The 23,862-nt window shown below is 45.4% G+C and overlaps 1 protein-coding gene across 1 annotated transcript in view; it reads left to right on the top strand.

Annotated features, from left to right (window-relative positions):
• ESAM (endothelial cell adhesion molecule) overlaps positions 1 to 17,300 on the top strand; it is a 93,443-nt gene extending 76,143 nt beyond the window's left edge. The window contains exons 3-7 of the mRNA XM_053366810.1: positions 11,022 to 11,229; positions 12,328 to 12,483; positions 14,356 to 14,478; positions 15,565 to 15,703; positions 16,640 to 17,300. Coding sequence (XP_053222785.1) covers positions 11,022 to 11,229; positions 12,328 to 12,483; positions 14,356 to 14,478; positions 15,565 to 15,703; positions 16,640 to 17,108 — 1,095 coding nt within the window. The 3' untranslated portion in view covers positions 17,109 to 17,300. The remainder of the gene's footprint in view (positions 1 to 11,021; positions 11,230 to 12,327; positions 12,484 to 14,355; positions 14,479 to 15,564; positions 15,704 to 16,639) is intronic.
• Positions 17,301 to 23,862: the final 6,562 nt, after the last annotated feature.

The raw sequence follows: 23,862 nt of genomic DNA, 5'->3' as shown, positions 1-23,862 counted from the left end.
CCTATTCATACACAAATATGCCCTTAAGGCAGAATTTGCAAGCAAAAAGACAATGGGAAGGCTTTCCCCATTTGCCTCCTTTACTGCAAAGGAATATTTTAGGTCCTTGGGAGAGTCAAAATGGCTTCAGGATTGCTCTCCCATACTATTTCAGACACATGGCTCATATATTTAGATATGTGTGCATTTATGAATATTTATTCTATATTTGAGACCTTAAAATTCTTATAACACCAGCAACCACACATGTGGCTGTATATGTGTAGAGCTGGAACTGGCGTCAACAGTCTGGGTGGTTGGGCATCTGCTGGGAGCTCTCAGCCCTGCAGGGGAACCTATGACCCTCCAGATATTGTTGAACTTCCACTCCCAATAGCCCAATTGGTAGAGCACAAGACTCTTATTCTCAGGGTTATGTGTTCAAGCCCCACATTGGGCAAAAGATTCCTGCATTGGAGGAGGCTGGACTAGATGACCCTCGTAAGGTAAAGGTAAAGGGACTCCTGACCGTTAAGTCCAGTCGTGGATGACTCTGGGGTTGGGGGCGCTCATCTCACTTTATTGGCCAAGGGAGCCGGCGTACAGCTTCCGGGTCATGTGGCCAGCATGACTAAGCCGCTTCTGGTGAACCAGAGCAGCACACGGAAGCACCGTTTACCTTCCCGCCGGAGCGGTATCTATTTATCTACTTGCACTTGATGTGCTTTCGAACTGCTAGGTTGGCAGGAGCTGGGACTGAGCAACGGGAGCTCACCCCGTCACAGGGATTCAAACCACCAACCTTCTGATCAGCAAGTCCTAGGCTCTGTAGTTTAGACCACAGTGCCACCCTCGTACTCCCTTCCAACTTAATAATTCTATGAAATCTATGAAACTCCCATCAGCCTCTGCCAACATGGTGAATGTACAGGGATGATGGGACTTGTAGTCCAATGGCATATGGAGGGCCTCACATTGGCTAACACTTATTTATACTCTCCTGCTTATTTTATTTTATTTAGAAACTCATATCCTGTTTTTCAAAGCAAAAAAAATAAAATAAAGACTTTCATAAGATGGGTAACAAAATAAACTAGCCATCAATACAAAAAATTTCAATGACACCAACCGTAATAAAATACAGTCAAACAGGTGCAATTCATTTCCATTACAGTTGTACCTTGGTTTCCAAACAGCTTGGTTCTTGAACGTTTTGGCTCTCAAACGCTGCAAACCCAGAAGTGAGTTTTCCGGTTTGCAAACTATTTTTGGAAGCCGGACGTCCAACAGGGCTTCCGCGGCTTCTGATTGGCTGCAGGAGCTTCCTACAGCCAATCAGAAGCCACACTTTGGTTTTTGAATGTTTTGGAAGTCGAATGGACTTCCGGAATGGATTCCGTTCGACTTCAAGGTACGACTGTATACAGAAATCCCTGCCAACCAATTCTCATAAGGGACTGGACTCATATACATATATATGTATACATTACATGGGTCAAAAAGGACAGGTTGCCACGGTTTGCCTAAATTTGAGACTTTTAAGCAAATTATCATACAAACTGGTAGGGGCTTTTTCTTAGAGAGGTTGTTCACTGGTAAGAAAAATGAATAGGAGCTTGTAAGAAATTGGAGTACTGTAAACTGCGGCTGCTATGGTGTCAAGATAAAAACTTATTCTGCAACTCAATCTGCTAATTTTTGCCCTCTGCCTCTGTGGATGTTATAGCGAAGGCTCTGTCACACATACAAAGGGAGTTTTTGCTAAGAGTTCAAGTCAGCAGAAAAGGTGACGAGGAAACTGATGGCAGCACCGGCTGTTACGAGGAGAGGCAGGGATCAGGGTGGGAGCAGAGAGTCTCTGAGGAAGAGAGGGGTTGGGAAAAAAGGATATTTTTAGCTAGGAGTGGGAGGAAGCGGACCTAGCACTATTACATAATACCCATTTTACATTTGTAAGGAATCAACTGTTTAATGTCACAGTATTTGGACTCTGGAACTCCCTGCCTCTTGAAACCCAGCCAGATGGGCGGGGTATAAATATATTATTATTATTATTATTATTATTATTATTATTATTAAGCAGGCTCCTTCATCACACTTTCGGATGCCTGCTAAGAAACATTTTTGCTTAGAGAAATCTACCCAGAAATGTAGAAAGTTTGTGTGTGTTTTAATCTGTTTTTAGTTTAGCACTGCTTTTTTTTAAAAAAAAATTAGGTAGTTGCTTTAAACTGTTTCTACCACTAATATTGTTTTATTCATTTGTGAACTGCTTTGAGGTCTTTTGCAATCAAGCAGTGTAAGCATTTTGTGAAAAAAATATAAAACAAATTCATTTATTAACTTTCGCAGCCGCAGTTCTCATGGGGAGTGAGGTCAAGGTTGTTTTCAGGCTGCAGGTGGAGGGTTATATGATCGGATCTATCTGGGAAGCAATTCATAAATGAAATAAGAAATACACCACTGAATAGTAACAGATTAAAAGATTGTCATTGATAAATAAGCACAGCACAAATGCAGGCATACTGCGAAGTAACAAATCCAAAAGGAATTAAATCTGGGAAATGAGAATTTTTTTAAAGGGTTTATTAACTGAATTAAAGAAAACAAAGTCAGCTAAGAGATGTTATCATGAGAATAGTGTCTTTTTCTGCAAGTATGACCAGGGGTAGGGTTATGCCCAGCCTAGGGCCCATTCTTGGCAAGCCAGGAGGTCTAATTTTGCCCTCCGGCCCTTTTATTTTTTTGCTAAACCAGCCCCTCCGCCACGTCAATCAAGTGCCACCATCTGCCCGTCATCTGCAATCACTAGCAAACGTCATAAAGGAAGTAGCCACAGGCACTTCAGAAATGAATATTCCTTGCTGAAGAGGGGTGAGAGAGCACGGTAGAGGAGAGGTTTCTTTGCTGTTGATGCCCAAGTGCATTTCTCACACCATTCCGAAAATCCAAATGGACTTTTCCCAGTTTTGGGTTTTCCCCTTCACTTCGGCGTCCCTGAGTCTCTCCCCACCGCAATTTTTGTATGCACGTGTGCATGCACACCTTAAGTACATCTCAGAGCACTTTACAGTTGGTAATGGATTCAGACCCCAAAGAGCCTTGGAAGCTGAGAAGCAGCATTCTTCCCATTTTACAGCTGGGTGAGTTGATGCAGTCTAGAGAGGTTGCAGATTATGAAGCAGCAGACTGATTCAAAAGTAAAATCTGCCCTCTCTGTTCGCCCAGGCTAGCCCAATACAGTGGTACCTCGGGTTACAGATGCTTCAGGTTACAGACTCCGCTAACCCAGAAATAGTACCTCGGGTTAAGAAATTTGCTTCAGGATGAGAACAGAAATCATGCTACGGTGGTGCGGCGGCAGCGGGGGGCCCCATTAGCTAAAGTGGTACCTCAGGTTAAGAACAGTTTCATGTTAAGAACGGACCTTCAGAACGAATTAAGTTCTTAACCCGAGGTAAGGTAAAGGTAAAGGGACCCCTGACCATTAGGTCCAGTGGTGACCGACTCTGGGGTTGCGGCGCTCATCTCGCTTTACTGGCCAAGGGAGCCGGCGTACAACTTCCGGGTCATGTGGCCAGCATGACTAAGCCGCTTCTGGCAAACCAGAGCAGCGCACGGAAACACTGTTTACCTTCCCGCCGGAGCGGTACCTATTTATCTACTTGCACTTTGAGGTGCTTTCGAACTGCTAGGTTGGCAGGAGCAGGGACCGAGCAACGGGAGCTCACCCCGTCACGGGGATTCAAACCACCGACAGTGGTAACCCGAGGTACCACTGTACATTTTCCTGCCTGAGGCTACGGAAGACTTCCTCCCCTCCCTAAATTCCACATACTGCCCACCAGACAGGCAGTTTAATCGTACTTCAACACTGATGATGGTACAGCATCCTTGATTGCACTTGTGGACAAGAAACTAGGTTAGGAGCCCATTGGAAAGGCATCAATGGCAAGAACTGTCAGGCTTCATGATTTGGGTCAAATATCCAGAGAAGACTCAGCAGGAATCGCTTGGGGGACTGCCGCCCTCCTGAGTAGGCATGGCTGAAGTTCAATTTCTGTCATTTTCCCAATATTAAAGTTCTGTTCTCCACATTTCCCCATCAGGGTTTTTTTTTTAAAAGTCGTCGTGAAAATTAATCGGTATTTTGGTGTGAGCATTGTTTGCAAGTTTGCAAGTTTCCCTAATACAGTGGTACCTCAGGTTAAGTACTTAATTCGTTCTGGAGGTCCGTACTTAACCTGAAACTGTTCTTAACCTGAAGCACCACTTTAGCTAATGGGGCCTCCTGCTGCCGCTGCACCGCCGGAGCCTGATTTCTGTTCTTATCCTGAAGCAAAGTTCTTAACCTGAAACACTATTTCTGGGTTAGCAGAGTCTGTAACCTGAAGTGTATGTAACCTGAAGAATATGTAACCCGAGGTACCACTGTATAAATAATTCCGATATGTTTTCCCCCGCCCAGTAATACTGTCTGTGCATTTTTATGGACAATTCTCCCTCATAGACACATTTTTGTATTCATAATTTGGTTGCATCGGAATATTCAGAGACCTGTGAGTTATTTGCATAAGTGTGAATTGGGTGGTTTCACATCAAAATCCAAGCAGAACTATGTTCCTGAGGCAGCTGCCTCGATGGTAGAAGCAGTTTTGCTATCCACACACTTAACTATCCCACTCAGTGCTTCACCTGCAGTTGTACAAGCTTTTAATAAATTGTAAATAACTAATGTTGGGGGTTCTCAGGAGCACAGCATGCAGTGCAGGATGGAGAATTTGCCTCTATTATCCTGTACTGAGTTCCAGATTAAAATTGCTACCCTGTTCACAAGCCACTATTAGTTCCCAGGTGGGAGCGTCCATCATAAATTTAAGCAGGCTGAACTTTTCCCAGCATGTAGATACGTTCCCTCCAATTTAGCAAATCCACCTGCTTTTTTTAAGGAAATAAAAATAAGTTTTTATGATGGTGATGATGATTTATATTCTGATTTCAAGTGGCACTCCCAGAGGCCTCCTTTCCGAGGCCCACTGAGAGTCAGATTTTTATTAGGTTTAATATTTGCAATCCACTTTTCCAACAGATGCCATTCATGCAATCTACAATCATGCAAATATGGGGGGGGGGGTTAAATTGCAGACATATTGGGGGTAGCTGACCTGGATTGGGACCCTAGTGAAGAGAGTAGGGATTGCATTCAGCTAACCTTTACACAATGAAATTAATCCAGATCTGAGGCCACATGCCTGCTATTTGCCCTAAGTGTTTGGGGGGACGGGACCTCCTGCTTGCTGAAGTTTGCTTAAAACCTGCTTAGCATCAGGCACCCTCAGATCATTTCTTAGCTCCATAGCCTCACCTGTGTTCATTTCTGGTGTTTTGATTTGATGCACATAAATAACTAGAACAAGGCAGAAAGATGGAGATCTCAGACTTATCTTAACCCAGGCTTCCTCAGCCTCAGCCCTCCAGATGTTTATGGCCTACAACTCCCATGATCCCTAGCTAGCAGGACCAGTGGCCAGGGATGCTGGGAATTGTAGTCTCAAAACATCTGGAGGGCCAAGGTTGAGGAAGGCTGCCTTAACCCATCCCGCACCTTGCCCTGGAGAACCAAAATCTCAACAAGCTCTGAGCCATCATTCCCCACCCCACCCCAAATATCCCTGGGAAGTGTGGTTTGTCAAGGGTGTTGAGAGTTGTCAGGAGACCCCTATTCTCCTTGCAGAATTACAGTTCCCAGCGTGGTCTAACAATCAATTATTCAAACCACAAACTGGGCAAAAGATTCCTACATCACAGGGGGCTGGACTAGATGACCCTCATGGACTATTCCAACTCTATGATTCTTCTGAGGAAACTCTGGGAATTGAAGCTTTGAGCACTCTCAGGGCGCTTTTAGTCTGGCATTAGCAGGTGGCTTCAGCCGATTTCTCCAGCCACACCTTTCTGCCTCCAAAGAGCAATGCTGGTCTCCTTGTGTGTCTGAACCCAAGCTGCTGGATGCTGTTGCCACGGCAACCAAGCAACATCCGCTTGATGTGCTAGACTTGTCGCTGTGTCAAATGGGGAATGGGTTGTCAAAGCAGAGGAGCTCTGGAGCATCACTGACTCATTTCTGCTTCTTCTATAAAATGGTGAATTTCTTGAGTCAAAATGAGAGTACAGTCATACCTCGGGATGAATACGCTTCAGGTTGAGCGCTTTTGGGTTGCGCTCTGTGGTGACCCGGAAGTAACAGAGCACGTTACTTCTGGGTTTCGCCATTCGCGCATGCGCAGACGGTCAAAATGATGTCACACGCATGCATGGAAGCGGTGAAACACGACCCACGCACGCGCAGAAGCGCTGTTGCATCTTACGTTCTGTTCAGGATGCGACCGGGGCTCTGGAACGGATCCTGTTTGCATCCCAAGGTAGCACTGTAGTCCTAAGCTTCAATCCAGGTGTGTGGTGTTTTTTTCCCCAACAAACCCTGGTTAAGATGAACTATGGTTTAGAGTTCAGATGTAATACTAAACTGTGGCTAACTGAAATTGGAAGTAAAAGCTTCCAGTCTTTTCCTTGTCACTGCTGTGAAGGAAAAGCGGGGAGGGAGATTGATGCAAACCTGAAGAGGGGCATAGGCCTTGTTCCTATCACGATAAACTATAGACCGTGATGTCCAAACTCAGCCGCTAAGTGTGTGCATGTGCATTTATCAGTGTTGCAATGACACTTTCTTCCTGAAGTGCATCTTCACTTGCAAAGACACTGCTAGCTGTTTTGCAAGGCAACAGGGATTTCTTAGTAAATATGACCCTAACGAGAGATCAGATTAGGGATACCTTCTGGAAACATTTCTGGGTCCCTCAAAGTGTTCTCTATATACGGTGATTGTTGAATGTGCTGTGAAGTATTTGTTGGAAGGGAGAGGGAACATACAGTGTTACCTTAGCAACCAGACTGCAGCCATGCTGCAGTAGTGAAACCCCTGATGCTGCTCTATTTGTACCAGAACATGCATTAGAAATCACATTCTAAAGCACATCCATTTACACATTCTGGAGAGGCCGCAGTTGGCTCAGGGCAGCAGGATGCGAACGGCTGACCTTTACAAAGAGGGATCAGATAGTGACTGTGGTGATGTCACAGAGCTATTCAGATGTATAAGGATATCCCAGTAACATAGCATGGCTTGCTGCTACCCGGGGCACACAAACAAACCAGGGGACGGGGCAGGGCACAGAAGGTAAACGGAACCTGCTGTGCCAGTCCAGCCAGCACTGCTGGAGCAATGCCAGCTCTGAGCCACTTTTCGAGGCTGAGTCCAGCCTTGCAAAGCAGTTCAGGGTTGGCAGGGCAGTCGCGGCATGAGAAAGATGCAACAGCCATGCGCCCTTCCATCCCAGCCTCGGCACATGGCTGCTCCGTTCTTCTTATGCTGCCCTGCCAGCCCAATGTCGCTTTGTGATGCTGGGATCTGATCTGAGTGGTTTGTCCGGTTAGGAGCTAAATGTGCCACCCCGAAAAATTTGCCCGAGACCATTGCCCTGGCAGCTCCCCCCCCCCACTACGTCCTTGGTGCATCCTTCTATGACAATCGCTGTGTGGTCCTCAATTGTATAAGATAGCCTTCCCTGATTGCACAAGATGCTTTGGGTTATTGTTCATTTTGTTAATTTCAACAATTTATATGCTGCTTAAAGCACCGTAGCCCTCTAAGCCAGAACTTTCTAAACTGTGTGTCATGACATGTAAGTGTGTCGGCTGCAGTGCGTAGGTGTGTTGCATGAACGCTCCCTACGCTCCTCCCGGAGCTGGAAAGGTGTTCATTTAACCTCTGCTTTGCTAGTAAAGCTGAATTAAGGTAAAAGGTAAAGGTACCCCTGCCCGTACAGGCCAGTCTTGCCAGACTCTAGGGTTGTGCGCCCATCTCACTCTATAGGCCGGGGGGCCAGCGCTGTCCGGAGACACTTCCGGGTCACGTGGCCAGCGTGACAAGCTGCATCTGGCGAGCCAGCACAGCACACGGAAACGCCGTTTACCTTCCCGCTAGTAAGTGGTCCCTATTTATCTACTTGCACCCGGGGGTGCTTTCGAACTGCTAGGTTGGCAGGCGCTGGGACCGAGCAACGGGAGCGCACCCCGCTGCGGGGATTCGAACCGCCGACCTTTCGATCAGCAAGTGCTAGGCGCTGAGGCTTTAACCCACAGCGCCACCTGCCTCCTGTGGGTTAAAGCTGAATTACTGTGTCACAAAATGATGTATATCTAAAACATGCGTCACCAACATGAAAAGCTCTGCTCTAAGCAGTGTACAGTAAGGCTGTGATGGATATAATAAACCATTTTTTTAAAAGTACTTAAAATGCCAGCTGAAATAGAAAGGTCTTCAGTGGAAGTTCAGCAGGGAATGGAGTTGTCTTGCATCTCCCATCACAGGTGATATTTGGCCATGTTGACTGGCACTGATAATAATAATAATAATAATAATAATAATAATAATAATAATAATAATAATAAAAACACCCTGCCTGCCCATCTGGCTGGGTTTCCCCAGACATTCTGGGTGGCTCCCAACCGAACACTAAAAACGGAATAAAACTTCAAACATCAAAAACTTCCCTAAACAGAGTTGGGGACCAAAACTTCTAGAGAGCACCAGATTGATGGAGGATCATATAGGACCATGCAGTACAGGTGTGGATGCAAGAGGGCCATGTTTTCCTTCCTGGCCTTGCTTTGCCACAAGCAGCGCTGTTTCCATTCCACCGCAGTTCAAATGCTTTGCAGTTCATCTCACTGCCCACACTATTTTACAGAATTGGTTGTGTAAATTTTGAATTTAACATAATTCTTTCCACACCATTTGTTTCAATGCAACGGAAACACAATTTATATGAAGTGAGGGGGAACTCTTGTCAATTTCATGCTGTTTGAGGACTGAAGACAACAGCAACAGACTGGATTGATTTCCATTCCAAGCATGAGTTCTTTTCCAGATTTCAATTCTGGAATAAGTGACCAGTGTCAACTTCTGCTCCCATTTCCTATCCTGTTGGAATTCCCCAGGAGTGGAAAAAAAAAACCCTGTCTTGTTGACATTCAGGAAATGATGCCAAAATGACAACAAATCAGGGATCACTGGCAATAATAATAATAATAATAATAAGCAACATTGTAGAGGTTTGGGGGGAGCTTTCTGCACATACGACAGCACCATGGTAGCTTTCATTGTACCCAGCAGCAAAAATGTTAAAGGATGAAAAATCAATCGCAATATTTTGATTTTATGTGACATATGCATCTTTTTTCCAGCAGTATGCATTTATTGATGTACATTTTCACATACCAAGTTCAATGAGCTGACTCGTTGAAATTAATGAATTATTGAACTCCACCCCAATCTCTGAGAGATGCAAGATCCCAGGGGTCCCAGGCGTTTACCTAGAGTCTGAATTTCTTTGGAATGAGGCACAATGGAGACTGTGGTGTCTTTATGATATATGGTTTCTTTACACATTAACACCCCGAGAAGGACTTGCTTCTCCCATAGCCATAGCCTTGGATTCAAAACAGAAACCAACCATTGCCTGCTCCACTACAAAACTCTCAACTATTTCACTGGTCCTAGTCCGACTACACCGGCTACCGATTAGTTTCTGGGCCCAATTCAAAGTGCTGGTTTTGACCCATAAAGCCTTAAACAACTCAGGACCGCAATACCTCAAGTATTAGCTCTTTCCATATGAACCTACCCAGACCCTGAGATCATCTTCTGAGGCCCTCCTTCACGTGCCTCCACCTCAAGAGGTTCAAAGAGTGGCAACATGAGAATGGGTCTTCTCTGCAATGGCTCCCCGTCTGTGGAATGCTCTCCCCAGGGAAGTTCGCCTGGCGCCTTCATTATATACCTTTAGGCGCCAGGCAAAAACGTTATTTTAAACCAGGCCTTTGGTTGACCTGATTGACATCCTATGCCCTTTTAAAATGTGACTCTTTTGCGGGAAGTGTTATTGGGTTATTGTTCTTATTTTGATTTTATATATTGTGATATTTTCTGTGAACCGCCCTGAGACCTCCTGGTATAGGGCGGTATATAAATTCAATAAACTAACTAACTAACTACCCAGGGAGGCAGGCCCACCCAGTTGCCTCTGGCACAGAGCCACTCCCACTACCAGACTTTTAGAAGACATCTGAAGGCAGGCTTGTTTAGGGAAGCTTTTAATGTTTAACAGAACACTGTATTTCAATATTTTGTTGGAAGCTGCTCAGAGTGGCCAGATGGGTGGCATATAAATAAATATTATTATTATTATTATTATTATTATTATTATTATTATTATTTCCTCCAGGTACTGGTCATTTTCCCAACACTTCAACGCAGTCAGCTTTGCTATTGGGCAGCATACACACATTGTTAATAAAAACAACATCCATTTAGCGTCAAAGGACACGGGTGGCGCTGTGGGTTAAAGCCTCAGCGCCTAGGACTTGCCGATCGAAAGCTCGGCGGTTCGAATCCCTGCGGCGGGGTGCGCTCCCGTCGTTTGGTCCCAGCGCCTGCCAACCTAGCAGTTCGAAAGCACCTTCGGGTGCAAGTAGATAAATAGGGACCGCTTACCAGCGGGAAGGTAAACGGCGTTCCGTGTGCTGCACTGGCTGGCCAGATGCAGCTTTGTCACGCTGGCCACGTGACCCGGAAGTGTCTGCGGACAGCGCTGGCTCCTGGCCTATAGAGTGAGATGAGCGCACAACCCTAGAGTCTGGCAAGACTGGCCCGTACGGGCAGGGGTACCTTTACCTTTACCTTTATTTAGAGTCAAGCTACTTTTGCTAGCATTAAGTTTATGGGATTGGGAGTTTTTGGTTTGTTCTTGTTTTGATTATGTATTTTGTCTTATCATTTTGTTGTGAAGCGCCCTGTGATCTTTGGATGAAGGGCAGTATACAAATGTTGTTGTTGTTGTTGTTAGACACTTTGAATTCTGTTTTCCTATTTTGGCAATGCTGTTGTATTAAATCCCCTTCCTGTCTTTTCTGCCTTTCAGATCATGGTGTACATGACCGGCGGGACAAAAGTGGTAGATTCGGATTTCAGCCGTCGGCTCAGCTTCCTCTATCCCATGCCTTTCAGTAATGTCTCCATTGCAATTAATAATACCAAAGAAACCGACTCAGGGCAGTACATGTGCACAGTGAACCTCCTCAACAGTGGGAGCGAGCAAAACATTGGACTCATCAACCTTACAGTCCTAGGTGAGTTGAGCCTTGGCTTGCCGTGGGTTTGGGGGAACCTGAGGTTAGAGGTCTTTCCTGCTGTCCTGAGGGCACTAGGCAAGCAGCTACTTACAGCCCTCTTTTTAGTACACCAGATTGAGCTCCTAAGAAAATTCTGCATCACAATTTCATATCACAAATGTGCTTAGTGGTTGGGCGTAGGTTTTCTTCTTCGCTGGGTGGTAACATCTTACAAAGACAAATTTTGAAATTTTTTTAAAAACAAAAACGTATCAACAAGGTTTATCCCCTGTAGTGTCACTAGGGCAATATGAACCAAGGCATTAAGAATCAAAGCAGTCAGGATTTCAAGAGAGGCAGCTGATGTGGACGCAGCCCTACAATGATTGCCAATGCTACCAGAATTGGGGATTGACAAATCTTTCAATTTCAGTTGCTCACACGCTAATCCTGTGAACTTCCCCCCTTTTTCTAATGCCCTCATGAAAATGCACATGTGCCTTTGTGTGCATATCTTGTAATATTTGCATCTTTGCATGCAATTTTCCTGCATTTAAGATTTTGTGCACATTATTTTCACTAGTGTTTGTGTTGTTTGGTGCACACTTTCCCCTAATACAGTCGTACCTTGGTTTTTGAACAGCTTAGTTCTTGAACATTTTGATTTCTGAACGCCACAAACCCGGAAGTGACTGTTCCGGTTTGCGAACTATTTTTGGAAGCCGAACGTCCAATAGGGCTTCTGATTGGCTGCAGGAGCTTCCTTTGGTTTCCAAACATTTTGGAAGTCGAACGGACTTCCGGAACAGATTCCGTTCGACTTCCAAAGTACATGCTTTTTCAGTACACATTTTAGTTGTTGGAGATCTGCACTGCAAAAATGGGGCAAGTGTGAATTTCAAATGATAGTTGCATTTCAGTGCATGGGAGGCACCAAATTAGATAGGTTTGCATTAAAATGCAAACTGAATGGATTTCTCCCTCTCCTTATTCAGAACCAGCTGCAGTGTTGTTTGCTGCCAGAAGATGGCAATGTTATAATTTTCCATCTTATTCACCTTCGTTAACTATGGGCCACTTGATACAGATTTTTAAGCCTATTAATTGCTTTTGTAGTTCCTCCATCCCAGCCAAAGTGTCAGATTCATGGAAGCCCTCGTGTCGGGGGGAACATTACCCTGACCTGCAATTCTACTTTTGGCAAGCCTATCCCTAAGTACAACTGGAGACGCACTGGACCCACCGATCAAGTTTTCTTTGAACCTGTGCAAGGTAGGAAATAAATATGTCCATGTGGGAACAGATCAGAGGAGGGTCACAAAGATGGCTGAGGATGTGCAAAGCAGGTCCTTTAAGGAAAGCTTGGGGGAACTGGGTAGGCTTACCTCAGAAGAGAGGACTGAGGTGCAGAGGGTTTGGGGAGCCCATGCAATTTGTTGGTGTTTAGTTGTGCACTAAAGGTAAAGGTAAAGGGACCCCTGACCATTAGGTCCAGTTGTGGCTGACTCTGGGGTTGCAGCACTCATCTCGCTTTATTGGCCGAGGGAGCCGGCGTGCAGCTTCCGGGTCATGTGGCCAGCATGACTAAGCCGCTTCTGGCGTACCAGAGGAGCGCACGGAAACGCCGTTTACCTTCCCGCCAGAGCGGTACCTATTTATCTACTTGCACTTTGACGTGCTTTCGAACTGCTAGGTTGGCAGGAGCAGGGACCGAGCAACGGGAGCTTACCCCATTGCGGGGAGTCGAACCGCCAACCTTCTGATCGGCAAGCCCTAGGCTCTGTGGTTTAACCCACAGCGCCACCCGCGTCCCTTTAGTCGTGCACTAGCATTCTGCAAATTTCTTAATGAGTTTTAAAAATATTTATAATCCACTCTTTCATAAAATATAACAACCTAGCCTACAACATATAAATCAAATACAGCTGGTCCTTAAATATCTAGAAGACGGAATTTGAAATATCAGCATGAGACGCTTAATCTCAGGGTCGTGGGTTGGGCAAAAGATTTGTGCATTGCAAGGGTGATCCTCGTTGTCACTTCCAACTCTATAATTCCATTGTTCTATAATAAAACATCAGTAGATATTGCTTGGTTTAAAGAAAAATTCATATTGTGAAGGCCTGTCTAAAGCACGACAGTATTTAAAAGGTGTTGCAAGGAGGGAGGGACGGTTCATGATGAATGTCTACTAGAAGGGAGTTCCACAGGGCAGGGTCTACCACTTCTGTCCTTAGTGAAGGCCAACCAAACATCAGGGGTGGGGGAACCACCAGAAGTGCCCCATTAGTGGATCTCAGCACTTATAGATGGACTATAAGGACTCAAGTGGTCATTAATTAATAAATTTTGTTTATTTCATAAAATTTGTGCACTGCTTAATTGTAAATACACCGCAAAGCAGTTTACAGAGAGTTAATACCTCTTGCACAGATGAAGGCAAAGACTACATCTAAGGACCAGGCTTGAGGGGGAACCTGTGGCCCTCCAGATATTGTTGGACTACAACTCCCATCATGTCTGATCATTGGCCATGCTAGCTGAGGCTGATGGGAGCTGGAGTCAGGTTCCCCAAGCCTAACTTAGACGTAAAGACATTTGAAGTACAGGAGGGGTTCAGCTTTGTCTCTGAATTGACAAATGATGATTTAGCTTTATGCGCAAACACAGCCTGTGTACAGCTGGGCTGGAGCTACATTGATCTTCTAAATGTTATTAAATTGAACGTTCTATAAGGTTCAGTGGCAGTTTCCCTTTGTCTGTGGTTCGCCACTCTGCAGCGCCCTCTGGTGTCTCATTTTAATAATGCATTTTACCGTTATAAACAACAAGTGTAGATCTGTCCCTGGAGAATAAGGCTATCCATGGCTACTGGTTGTGACAGCTGAGGCAGTATGCCTTTGAATAACAGTTTCCAGGATTCGCAGGCAGGTGCAAGTGGGTGTTGTGCTCCTGCCCTGCTTGTGTTCTTTACAGAGGCATCTCAAACTGTACAAAAACAGCAAGCTGGTCTGAATAAACCTTTGGCCTGACCCAGCAGAGCTCATTCCATGCTTTTAGGACACTATTGCCGGATGAAAAGACCAGATCCCAACCAAAATAAGCTGCTGCTCTGAAGCCTTGTTTCTGTTGTAATTTTTGCAGACCGCAAGAGGGGGATTCTGAGGCTAAACAACCTCACGGCGGGTATGTCCGGAACCTATTTCTGCAATGCTTCCAGTGATGCTGGCTCTTCCAGCTGCACCATTGCCCTGGAGGTGTATCCACGTGAGTGCAATCTTGGTTTCACCCTACGGAGCTGCCAGAGAACCCTTTGCACGGAAATGAAAGCATCAAGGGTTCTTAACCCTCCTATACCCAGATTCTTTTCCTGCTGCACATTTTTGACATGACTAGGGAAGGAGAAGAGGGCCTGTGCCACATTCTGGGGCCAGAGCAAGGCTGGATCTACACCAAGATGAAAAACGCTATAAAAACACCATATAGCTCCCAATGCAATTTACCATTGACGATAGATTGCTGCTCTATAGCGCAATCTGGTGTCACATTTTTATAACACATTTTAAATGTTATAATTGACAAGTGTAGCTGAGTCTCTACTGATGTCAGGGACTGGGCAGAGGAGGAATGGTGGAGACCGCCTCCCCAGCCTGACCCTTCCAGAAAAGAAGACGACAGTTCAGAATTACAAGAGGGGGTTGAGGGAGATCACAGAGGCAGATGAGGGGTAAACCTGGGAGAGGAGGAGGAGGAGGAGGAAGCACCAGGAGGGTGACAGCTGGTAGATACAGTGTCTTTAGAAAGTACTCCAGACACCCCTATCCCAGAACCTGGCGAGCCTTGAAAGTAGGCCCATGGCGATGACTCAAGAGGAAGTGGGAGAGATGGAGGGGGTGGAGATTCACTTGGGACAAAACCATTATTCTGAGAGGCTGCATTCCCAAGCTTCTCTCTGTAAATATTAAATAAAAAGCAGATGGTAAGGACTTTTCCTTGCCTTGTCCATTCCTGACAACCTGCTGTGTGGGTTGGTTCCTCCGTTGCCTGACAACAATCTCAATGGCTGTGTTGTATCTCCACTGTCAGAGGAAGTAATGCTTCTCAAGACGAGTTGCTGGAAACCGCAGGAGGGGAGAGTGCTCTTGTGCTCAGTTCCTGCTTGCAGGATTTTCACAGGCATCTCATTGGCCACTGTGAGGACAGGATGCTGGACTAGATGGGCCACTGGTCTGGTCCAGCAGGGCCCTTCTTTATGTTCCTATCAGATTTCCCACAGCTATGATCCTGGAATCTCTTCTCTTCCCCCTCTTATTACCATTTTCTGTTTTCTCTCTGCTGTGACTCCCTTTGCAGCGATCAATGGAGCCATGGTGGCTGGTGCCGTCATAGGAGCCCTCATTGGACTTGGCCTGATCATTTTGTTTCCACTCCAGATGCTTTTCTACAGAAGGAAGATGAAAGAATCACAGGAGGAGATGGCCAATGAGATCAAGTGAGTGAAAACAAGGCAGGCAAGTTGTGACCAGACACGACTAAAGAGGCTAAAATCTGTTTGGAAATACTTCTTTTAAATGCAACAGCAGAAGACCGGTGAACAGATTGCTGTCTATGAAAGAAACAAGTGCAATAATATCAAACAGAAATCAACAATGCATTATACCTGAATGAATCTCAGGGAAGGGAGAAATTGTCCCTTATTTCTGCCTTCCTTGAGATTCATTCGGGTACAATGCATTGTTGATTTCCATTTGATATTCTTACATTCATATCCACAATAGCTGTTCCATAGTCTAGGCCACCATACCTCTAGAGTTAAGTTAGTAGTTGTTTTCCAGTGTTGTGTTAACATATTTCCATCTGCAGACATGAAAAGAATGGTAGCTCCTAAACAGTAAATTATTGTGGTCATCTATAAACAGATTTAGGACTCGGGTGGCACTGTGGGATAAAACCACAGAGCCTAGGGCTTGCTGCTCAAAAGGTCGGCGGTTCAAATCCCCGCGACGGGGTGAGCTCCCATAGCTCGGTCCCTGCTCCTGCCAACCTAGCAGTTTGAAAGCATGTCAAAGTGCAAGTAGATAAATAGGTACCGCTCCGGCGGAAAGGTAAACGGTGCTTCCGTGCGCTGCTCTGGTTCGCCAGAAGCAGCTTAGTCATGCTGGCCACATGACCCGGAAGCTGTATGCCATCTCCCTTGGCCAGTAAAGCGAGATGAGCGCCGCAACCCCAGAGTCGTCCACGACTGGACCTAATGGTAAGGCGTCTCTTTATCTTTACCTATAAACAGATTTAATAAAAGCTAGCCCCAGGATCAGGTTGCACCACCTGTTTCATAACAGAAACAGGAAACCAAAATGGACATGTTCTTCCTCTCATTCCTTTCCCCTCACTAGTTTGTCTTTTTCTCCCCCCTTCCCCACCTTCGCAGGGAAGATGCTGTTGCCCCAAAGACTCTTTCTTGGGCAAAAAGTCCTGGCTCTGATATCGTCTCCAAAAACGGCACCTTGTCCTCCATGAACACGACCCGGGATCACAAACTCTACCCGTCCAAGCCGCCCTCAGACACGGCCTCCATCACCACAGCCACTGGGAGCACGGTGGGCTACAAGCCCCCTTTCAGCAACCACCGCGGTGGGACCCACACGCCGACGCCCAGCCTCTCCAGCCAGTCCTTGCCCCTCTACTTCCCGCCGATGGCAAACGGGGTCCATTGCCACCACACCAATGTGCCAATCCATAGGAATACCCTCCACAGGACAAACGGGGCTCAGCCACAGGCCCCCCGACTACACGAGCCTGCCGCCCCCACCCAAGGGCTCACCTCCTCCACCCTGAGCCGCATGGGGGCCGTACCCGTCATGGTGCCTGCTCAGAGCCAAGCGGGATCCTTGGTGTAAGGGCTTGGCGGCGCCCTCCAAGTGGTTCTAGCAATCCCATGCAATGCAGAGAGGCTAGAAGCACTGGCTCTGGGATGTCTGCCTGCCTGCCTGCCTGCCTTCAGAGCTCCTGGGCGAGGTTTGGCAGATGTGTCCTTCAAAGGAGCAGTTTTCAAGGAACCGCCATCAATGAGACTTTGCAAAGACTTGTGAGACGGGCTTTTTGTAACACCTTTCAGAACTCTTCCTCTTGGTGCCCGAGTCGTGTCCAAGAGCCCTCTTAACAGCAGAGGCTGTATCTACTTGAACAAATACCAATGGGTCTTTGCTTTGCAGGATGTGATTCATTCCTTTCTCTCTCTCTCTTATTGGAGGAAGCAGCCGTGCTGGGATTGGCTATCTTGACTTGGGGGAAAACGTGCCAGGGCAGATCTGAAACCTGCAGCCAGAGTGAGGTGCTTCCTTGACCCGCCTTTCCTGGGAGTAGCCCAAAAGGATTGGAGGGCATTGGGTGCTCTGGAGGAGATGGCAAAGAAATATTGCAGTTTAGGTTAAAGGGAAGAGGGGTGTGTGTTCTCTGAACTTGAGTTAGCGCGGGAAAGCTGCAGAACGACACCTCTCCTTTTTCAGGTTTCTAGACCATGGGAGATTCTCCAGAGTCAGAGAAGGGCTCTGTAGGATATCCAATGTCTGGCCACTTTCCATAACCTGGCTGAAGCAGAATGAGTTATGCAAGCAAAGGAAATGTATGCACATTAGTTTGGTTTGCAGAATGTTTGCAGCTTGTCTCTTGCTGCAGAATTTGTATTAGCTTGGCACAGAGCACACCCAGCCCTGGACTTCTCAGCTTTGGTAGTCCAGTCTCTGTTCTGAAATTGCTTTTATCATTATTATCTGGAGTGGGGGAATGAAATGGGGTGTCCTCCATAGTATTCCAACCTTGTTGGCTAGTGTAGGTGCCACTCAAAATAGCAAGAGCCCTCTGGCCACCTGCAGTTCCCAGTTATTCAGATATGAATGTTGATGTGTAAATTGGATCATTTTCTGTTTGCTCTCAAGAGTCCCTGGGAGGGGAGACCAGGCAGGTTAGGCTGAGAGTCTGTGATTTGCTTTGTCACTGAGCAGGAATCCCCCTGCACAAAGTGGCCAGCAAAGGGAGGGAGGGTTCCCTTGTCTTTACTGTTCGTTGCCATTTAGGTGACCAACTTTTACTGCTATCTTTAAATAAGGAAAGAAATGCAAGTTTTACAACTGCAAATAGTTTTTATTTTATTTTTTAAAGCTATTTCAAAATTGATTTGCAAATGCTGGGAAGAGTGTGGAATGTCTGTAGTGCAGACATCGGACCTACCCTGCAATTTCTCTTTGTTTTCTCTGAGTAACCCCTGAATAGACTTTCCCTTCTAAACAGCTTCCTTGTGTCACTGAGCCTCTCCCGTCTCCTCAAAAAACTCCCACAATAACTTGAAGCCCGGTTTTGGATGAATCCTCGCAGTTTTGGCTTTAGGAACGGGGAATATTTGGCTGGTTTCTTCTGCCCCCTTGTGATGCACAGAGGAACTGTACCTGTTCAACAATTCCGCCTTAGGGATCTACAATAATAAGATATCTTCTTCCTGCCCTTCCCAAAAGCTTTTGCAACTAACCTGTATGTAACCTTATATCAGAATATCCTAACAATGGATTCTCTAAGGGCGCCTTCAGTATTTTAATACATATTGTGCAATTATGTTTATTCAATGGACTTTTGATCTTCTGTTTCTTTCTTTTTTTTATAAAAGTAGATCTAGCACATAATTTATACTTATAGATATCAACAGGTCTGTGAATCCTGGCTAAAGTCCTCTAACCATTTTCATGCTGGCTAATTTTTTTTAATGGCAATGAGACCCTTCTGTTACATGAGAAGCTAGGATGGCACTGAAATATTTTTATGTACAGTTTGAAAAACATATTATTTTTCATAAATAAAAGTATTTGTTTTTTATATTAAAAAAAACTTTGGGGAAAGTGTTTGTTTCTGTGGCCTGTTGTGTATGAAAGCAGTTCCACCTTGAAACAGATTGCTTTATTCATTATTCTTACTGTATGTATTTATTTTAAATATTCAGGGTAAATGACCTTGCAAGGTGTCTGACATAAAACTGCAACCATATGATTTCAATAAGAAACCATGCTTTAAGAGGGCAATTGAAAATAATTCTGAACCCAGCTGAGCAAACTGGAAAACTAACTAAACTATTGAGGAATCACTTAAAGATCTTAGAATGGTACTAAAACAGAAAAACTGGCAGGTATTAAAAACAGCAGGAATAAAAAATATGGATTTGGGGAAGGCTGAGGTGAAAAGAAAAGTTTCCAACAAATATCAACAATCTAACATTGTTGGCACAATGTTGCTAAAAGTGTATGTGACCAGGTTGGGATTTAACTGGAGAGACAGCTTCTCAAATGCCCTGGTCTGGAACTGCACAGGGTTTTATCTACCTATAGCAAAACTTTGAATCTAGCACAGTAGCAAAGTGGCAGCTATGACACAGGTGGGGCTGCGGTCTAAACCCCTGAGCCTCTTGGGTTTGCAGATCAGAAGGTCGGCAGTTCGAATCCCCGCGAAGGGGTGAGCTCCTGTTGCTCTATCCCAGCTTCTGCCGACCTAGCAGTTTGAAAGCATACCAGTGCATGTAGATAAATAGGTACCATTGTGGTGGGAAAGTAAACAGCGTTCCTGTGTGCTCTGGTTTCTGTCACAGTGTCCCATTGCACCAGAAGTGGTTTAGTCATGCTGGCCACATGACCCAGAAAGCTGTCTGCGGACAAACGTTGGTTCCCTTAGCCTGAAAGTGAGAGGAGTGCCACAACCCCATAATTGCTTTTGACTGGACTTAACCGTCATGGGCTCCTTTACCTTTTTTTTTTAATTTTTTTTTTTAACCTTTTACAACGCTTTTAACAGAGGTGTCATAAGTTGTCCATAGGTTGCCTCAGAGAACAGCCACACAGGATAGTTTTATGCCAGCTGCAGCTTCCTAACCAAAGGAAGCCCCAGCACGTTGCAGTTATTCGGTCGAGAAGCTACTAGGACTTAGACCACCGTTGTGGCTGGCATACCAGCCAAAGCTGACAGCAGCCACCGTATTTTTTGCTCTATAAGATGCACCAGACCATAAGATGCACCTAATTTTTGGAAGCGGAAAACAAGAAAAAAAATATTCTGAATCCCAGAAGCCAGGACAGCCAGCGGGATCTCTGCGCTGCGATCTTTAAAGGGTGTGCGGCTCCTGCAGGCTGGGCTCCTGCTGGGATTCAGGTTATTGGCTGTCATCCAGCCCATTACCTGAGTCCAGTCACAGGTTCAGGATTTTCACAATGCCACCTGATCCAGATGTCACATAAAGATCCCCTGTTCGAACTCATAACCTTAGGTATGACTTCAGAATGTGTCAAGTCAAGTTTCATGTTGCACCCATGTCCACAAACAGCCAATCCTGCAACAGTTAAATGTCCGGGTACCCTATTTTGTGCTCTGTGAAATTTGGTAAGATGTGCTAGGACCGTGGTCCCCAACCTTTTTTTGGCCATGCCCCACCTAAGCATCTCAAAAATCCTGACACACACCCCCAGTGACATATAATCCTTATTATTCCAAAAGTGAACTCCTATTCACATGGAGGAAGTCTAAAGGGCCATTAACTTGGTCTAAACATTATCAAATTGCCCCCCCCCTAAAAATTAAATTGCCCCCCGTGGGGGTGGCCCCCATGTTAGGAATCATGGCAAAATGTGTTCTCAGCCCTGTTCTCAGCTTATCTGGTGAATACTGTTTGTGCTGGGAAGGTGCCGCCCGATTCTTTTGACAGCTCTGTTAATAATTAATCTCCCAGTCTGATCTGTATTTCCTTTGCAGAGTCAATAAACGGAACTTTCTGTTGCTTCCAATTAAAAAACCCCAGATGTATCACTGAAGCCTGCATTTATGTGTAGGAGTCGAACAGCCATCTAGTTAAGTTCAGGAGCATGCAAATGGATGATTCAGTTTAATAACTTCACTGCAAGGGTGGGGACTTAATATTGTAAGCAGGTCATTCAAACATTGCAATCAGGTGCTGGCAAGAGGCTTTTTTGGGGGGGGGTTCCCCCAGCAATGGATTTTTCTGGGAAGTGTAACTCCAGATTAAACAGGAGGAAAATATTAGGGATGCACACTGGATCTAGTTTGCCAGCTACACTGGTTTGAGAGACAACACTGGATCTGGTCGGTCCAGCCAGAGTGGTCCAGTGTGGTCAAAAAGTGGGGCAGTCAGCTCCTGCAAGGTTTAAAGAGCAGCACAGGGGTGTTTGCAAAAGGGCTTTTAAACAGCCCCACGACACACTTGCACACAAAGGAACATCTGCATGCTGCCAAACTGGACAGGGGAAGCAGAACTGAGTTGCTGGTGGCAGCCGATCCACTCATTCAGACTGGCCATTGATCTGTGGATGACTTCCTCTTTCAAGCAACAACTTCTTCCTGAGCTCTGGTACGTTCCTGTATCCTTGCTGTCCTTTAGTCCTGACAGCTGTCTTGCTCCTGCTTCCTGACTACTAGTTTGTCCCATACCTCCTGACTCATGTCTAGCTCCCAGCCATGGTCCAGCCCTGACATCTAGATACTACAAGGCTGACAAGGACAAGGCCAGAAGGACCTTCCAGGGGAGGAAGTTTCACAGTCTGAGTGCTGCAGCCCAAGAAGTCCTGATCCATGTTTTCAGCAATGATGCTTCTGGTGGTGACAGGATGCAGAGCAGATCCAAAATACCACAGCGGACAGGTAGGGTCATATTGGAGCAGATGGTTCCCAAATGATTTAGGACAGGGATCAGGAACTTGTGGTGCTCCAGCTCTCCTCGTTCCTGTTGGTTGGGGCTGATGGGAGTTGTCGTCCAACAAGATCTGGAGGACCACAAATTCCCCATCCTTGATTTAAGGCTTTCAAAGTGTGCTTTGAATTAGACTCGGAACCAGGCCAAGAGCCAATGGAACTAAAATAATAATAGAACATCCTCAAGAAAACATCTGCCCTTGGACCACAGCATTCTATAACTGCTTTCTGACTATCTGAAGGCAGTGTGCATTCAGATAGTCAAACCAAGCTGCAGGACAGTGGCCACGAAGAGGGCACCTGGTGCCACCAGCTGAAATGTTTAAGCAATCAGGATTTCATTTGTTGCCTTATTGGGGAGGAGGTTTGAGGGTAGGATCGGAGTAAAGTTTTAAATTGTTGCAAAGCTCCATGTTTCATGACGTCACAAGCACAAGCCAATCTGAGCCCTGCACATATAACTTCAACTGTCAACTAGGAGAACCAATTTGCCCTGTATAACGTGAAAGTGGCGAGTCTTGTCTTTCCAGAGTGCAGCAACTCCTTTCTCTTTCTGTCTCTTGTATATCTGTTACTTTTTCCTTAAAGAGAAGTCATATCCCAATTTTTCACTGTTGGTTTCGGTCAAAGCTACAAGAGCCCATGATATTTCTCTTCCTAGGTTACCTCTTGTCCATTACAGAGGATGCAGCTACTTGGACTCTGAAAGATCCCCCTAAGGACTAAACTGAGTGCACACACCTGGCCCAATCACAGGTATGTGGGTGGGTGTGGGTGGGTGTTTTAAATCATCTGGATTCCAACAGTCTCCTATCAAAATGCGGGGTCAGATTTATGTAATGCTGAGTGTACTGGGTAAACTCTTGAGAGTTATTGAGCGATGTCTGCATTTCCCTTGCCGCGTCAATACATTTTAAACATTTTGCACCTTGTTTTCCCATGTTTGCATGACAACTTGTTCTTTGAAAGTGAAATAATCAAAAGATTGGCATAAAAAAATTCTAATAACAATTAACCTAAACACACACACACACACAGAGAGAGAGAGAGAGCGCAAATTAAATAGTGAAGATGTGTGTAGTTGTGCCAGCAAAATACTTGGAATTGGAAAAGGCTTGGAAAACAAAATCATTTCACTTTGCTCCTAGAGACCTTTTGTAATAGGGAACTAATAAAGGAAATTATTGTTTGCAATAGCAATATTGTGAGCACCCACTGTGTATTTCTTATTTTGTGAACTACAGATGGATAAATCTGTCCATTTCCAATCTCAAGTTCATTTCTCCACCTTTCCACATCAGGTTGTATTTTTTTATTTATATAAAAATAAAAGTCATCTGGAAAGTCACCAGCAAACGTCTCCTAATATACAATGTTTCAGCCAAGCAATTTCCCCTAATATGATGCATTTTTTGTGTTATTTTCGCTGATATAAAGTATGCTTTTAAAGGCATTCTACAGTCATACCTCGGGATAAATACACTTCAGGATAAGTATTTTCGGGTTGCACTCCGCGGCAACCCGGAAGTAACAGAGCGCATTACTTCCAGGTTTCGCCATTCGCGCATGCGCAGACGATAAAAATGACATCATGCGCATGCACGGAAGTGGCAAAACGCAAACCATGCACGCACAGACGCACTGTCGTGTCTTACGTTCTATTCAGATGCGAACGGGGCTCCAGAACAGATCCCGTTCACATCCCGAGGTACCACTATATATGCATTTTTGCGCACAGTCCATGGCTGTACTGCAAAATTCAGAGAAGTGTAGATTTTGAAGAATGTGTTTCAGTTCACATATTGCTTGGGAAAGCACAGTTTAGGTAGTGCTTTTTCCCGGGGGTACTCAAATGTACACAGTACCAGTGCCTCTTTTTGTTGTTGTTATAAAGTGTGGCAGATACTGTAACAACTT

This window comes from Podarcis raffonei, chromosome 15 (genome assembly GCF_027172205.1).
Source record: "Podarcis raffonei isolate rPodRaf1 chromosome 15, rPodRaf1.pri, whole genome shotgun sequence".
Classification (NCBI taxonomy): domain Eukaryota; kingdom Metazoa; phylum Chordata; class Lepidosauria; order Squamata; family Lacertidae; genus Podarcis; species Podarcis raffonei.
This window is presented reverse-complemented; position numbering and strand designations above follow the sequence as displayed.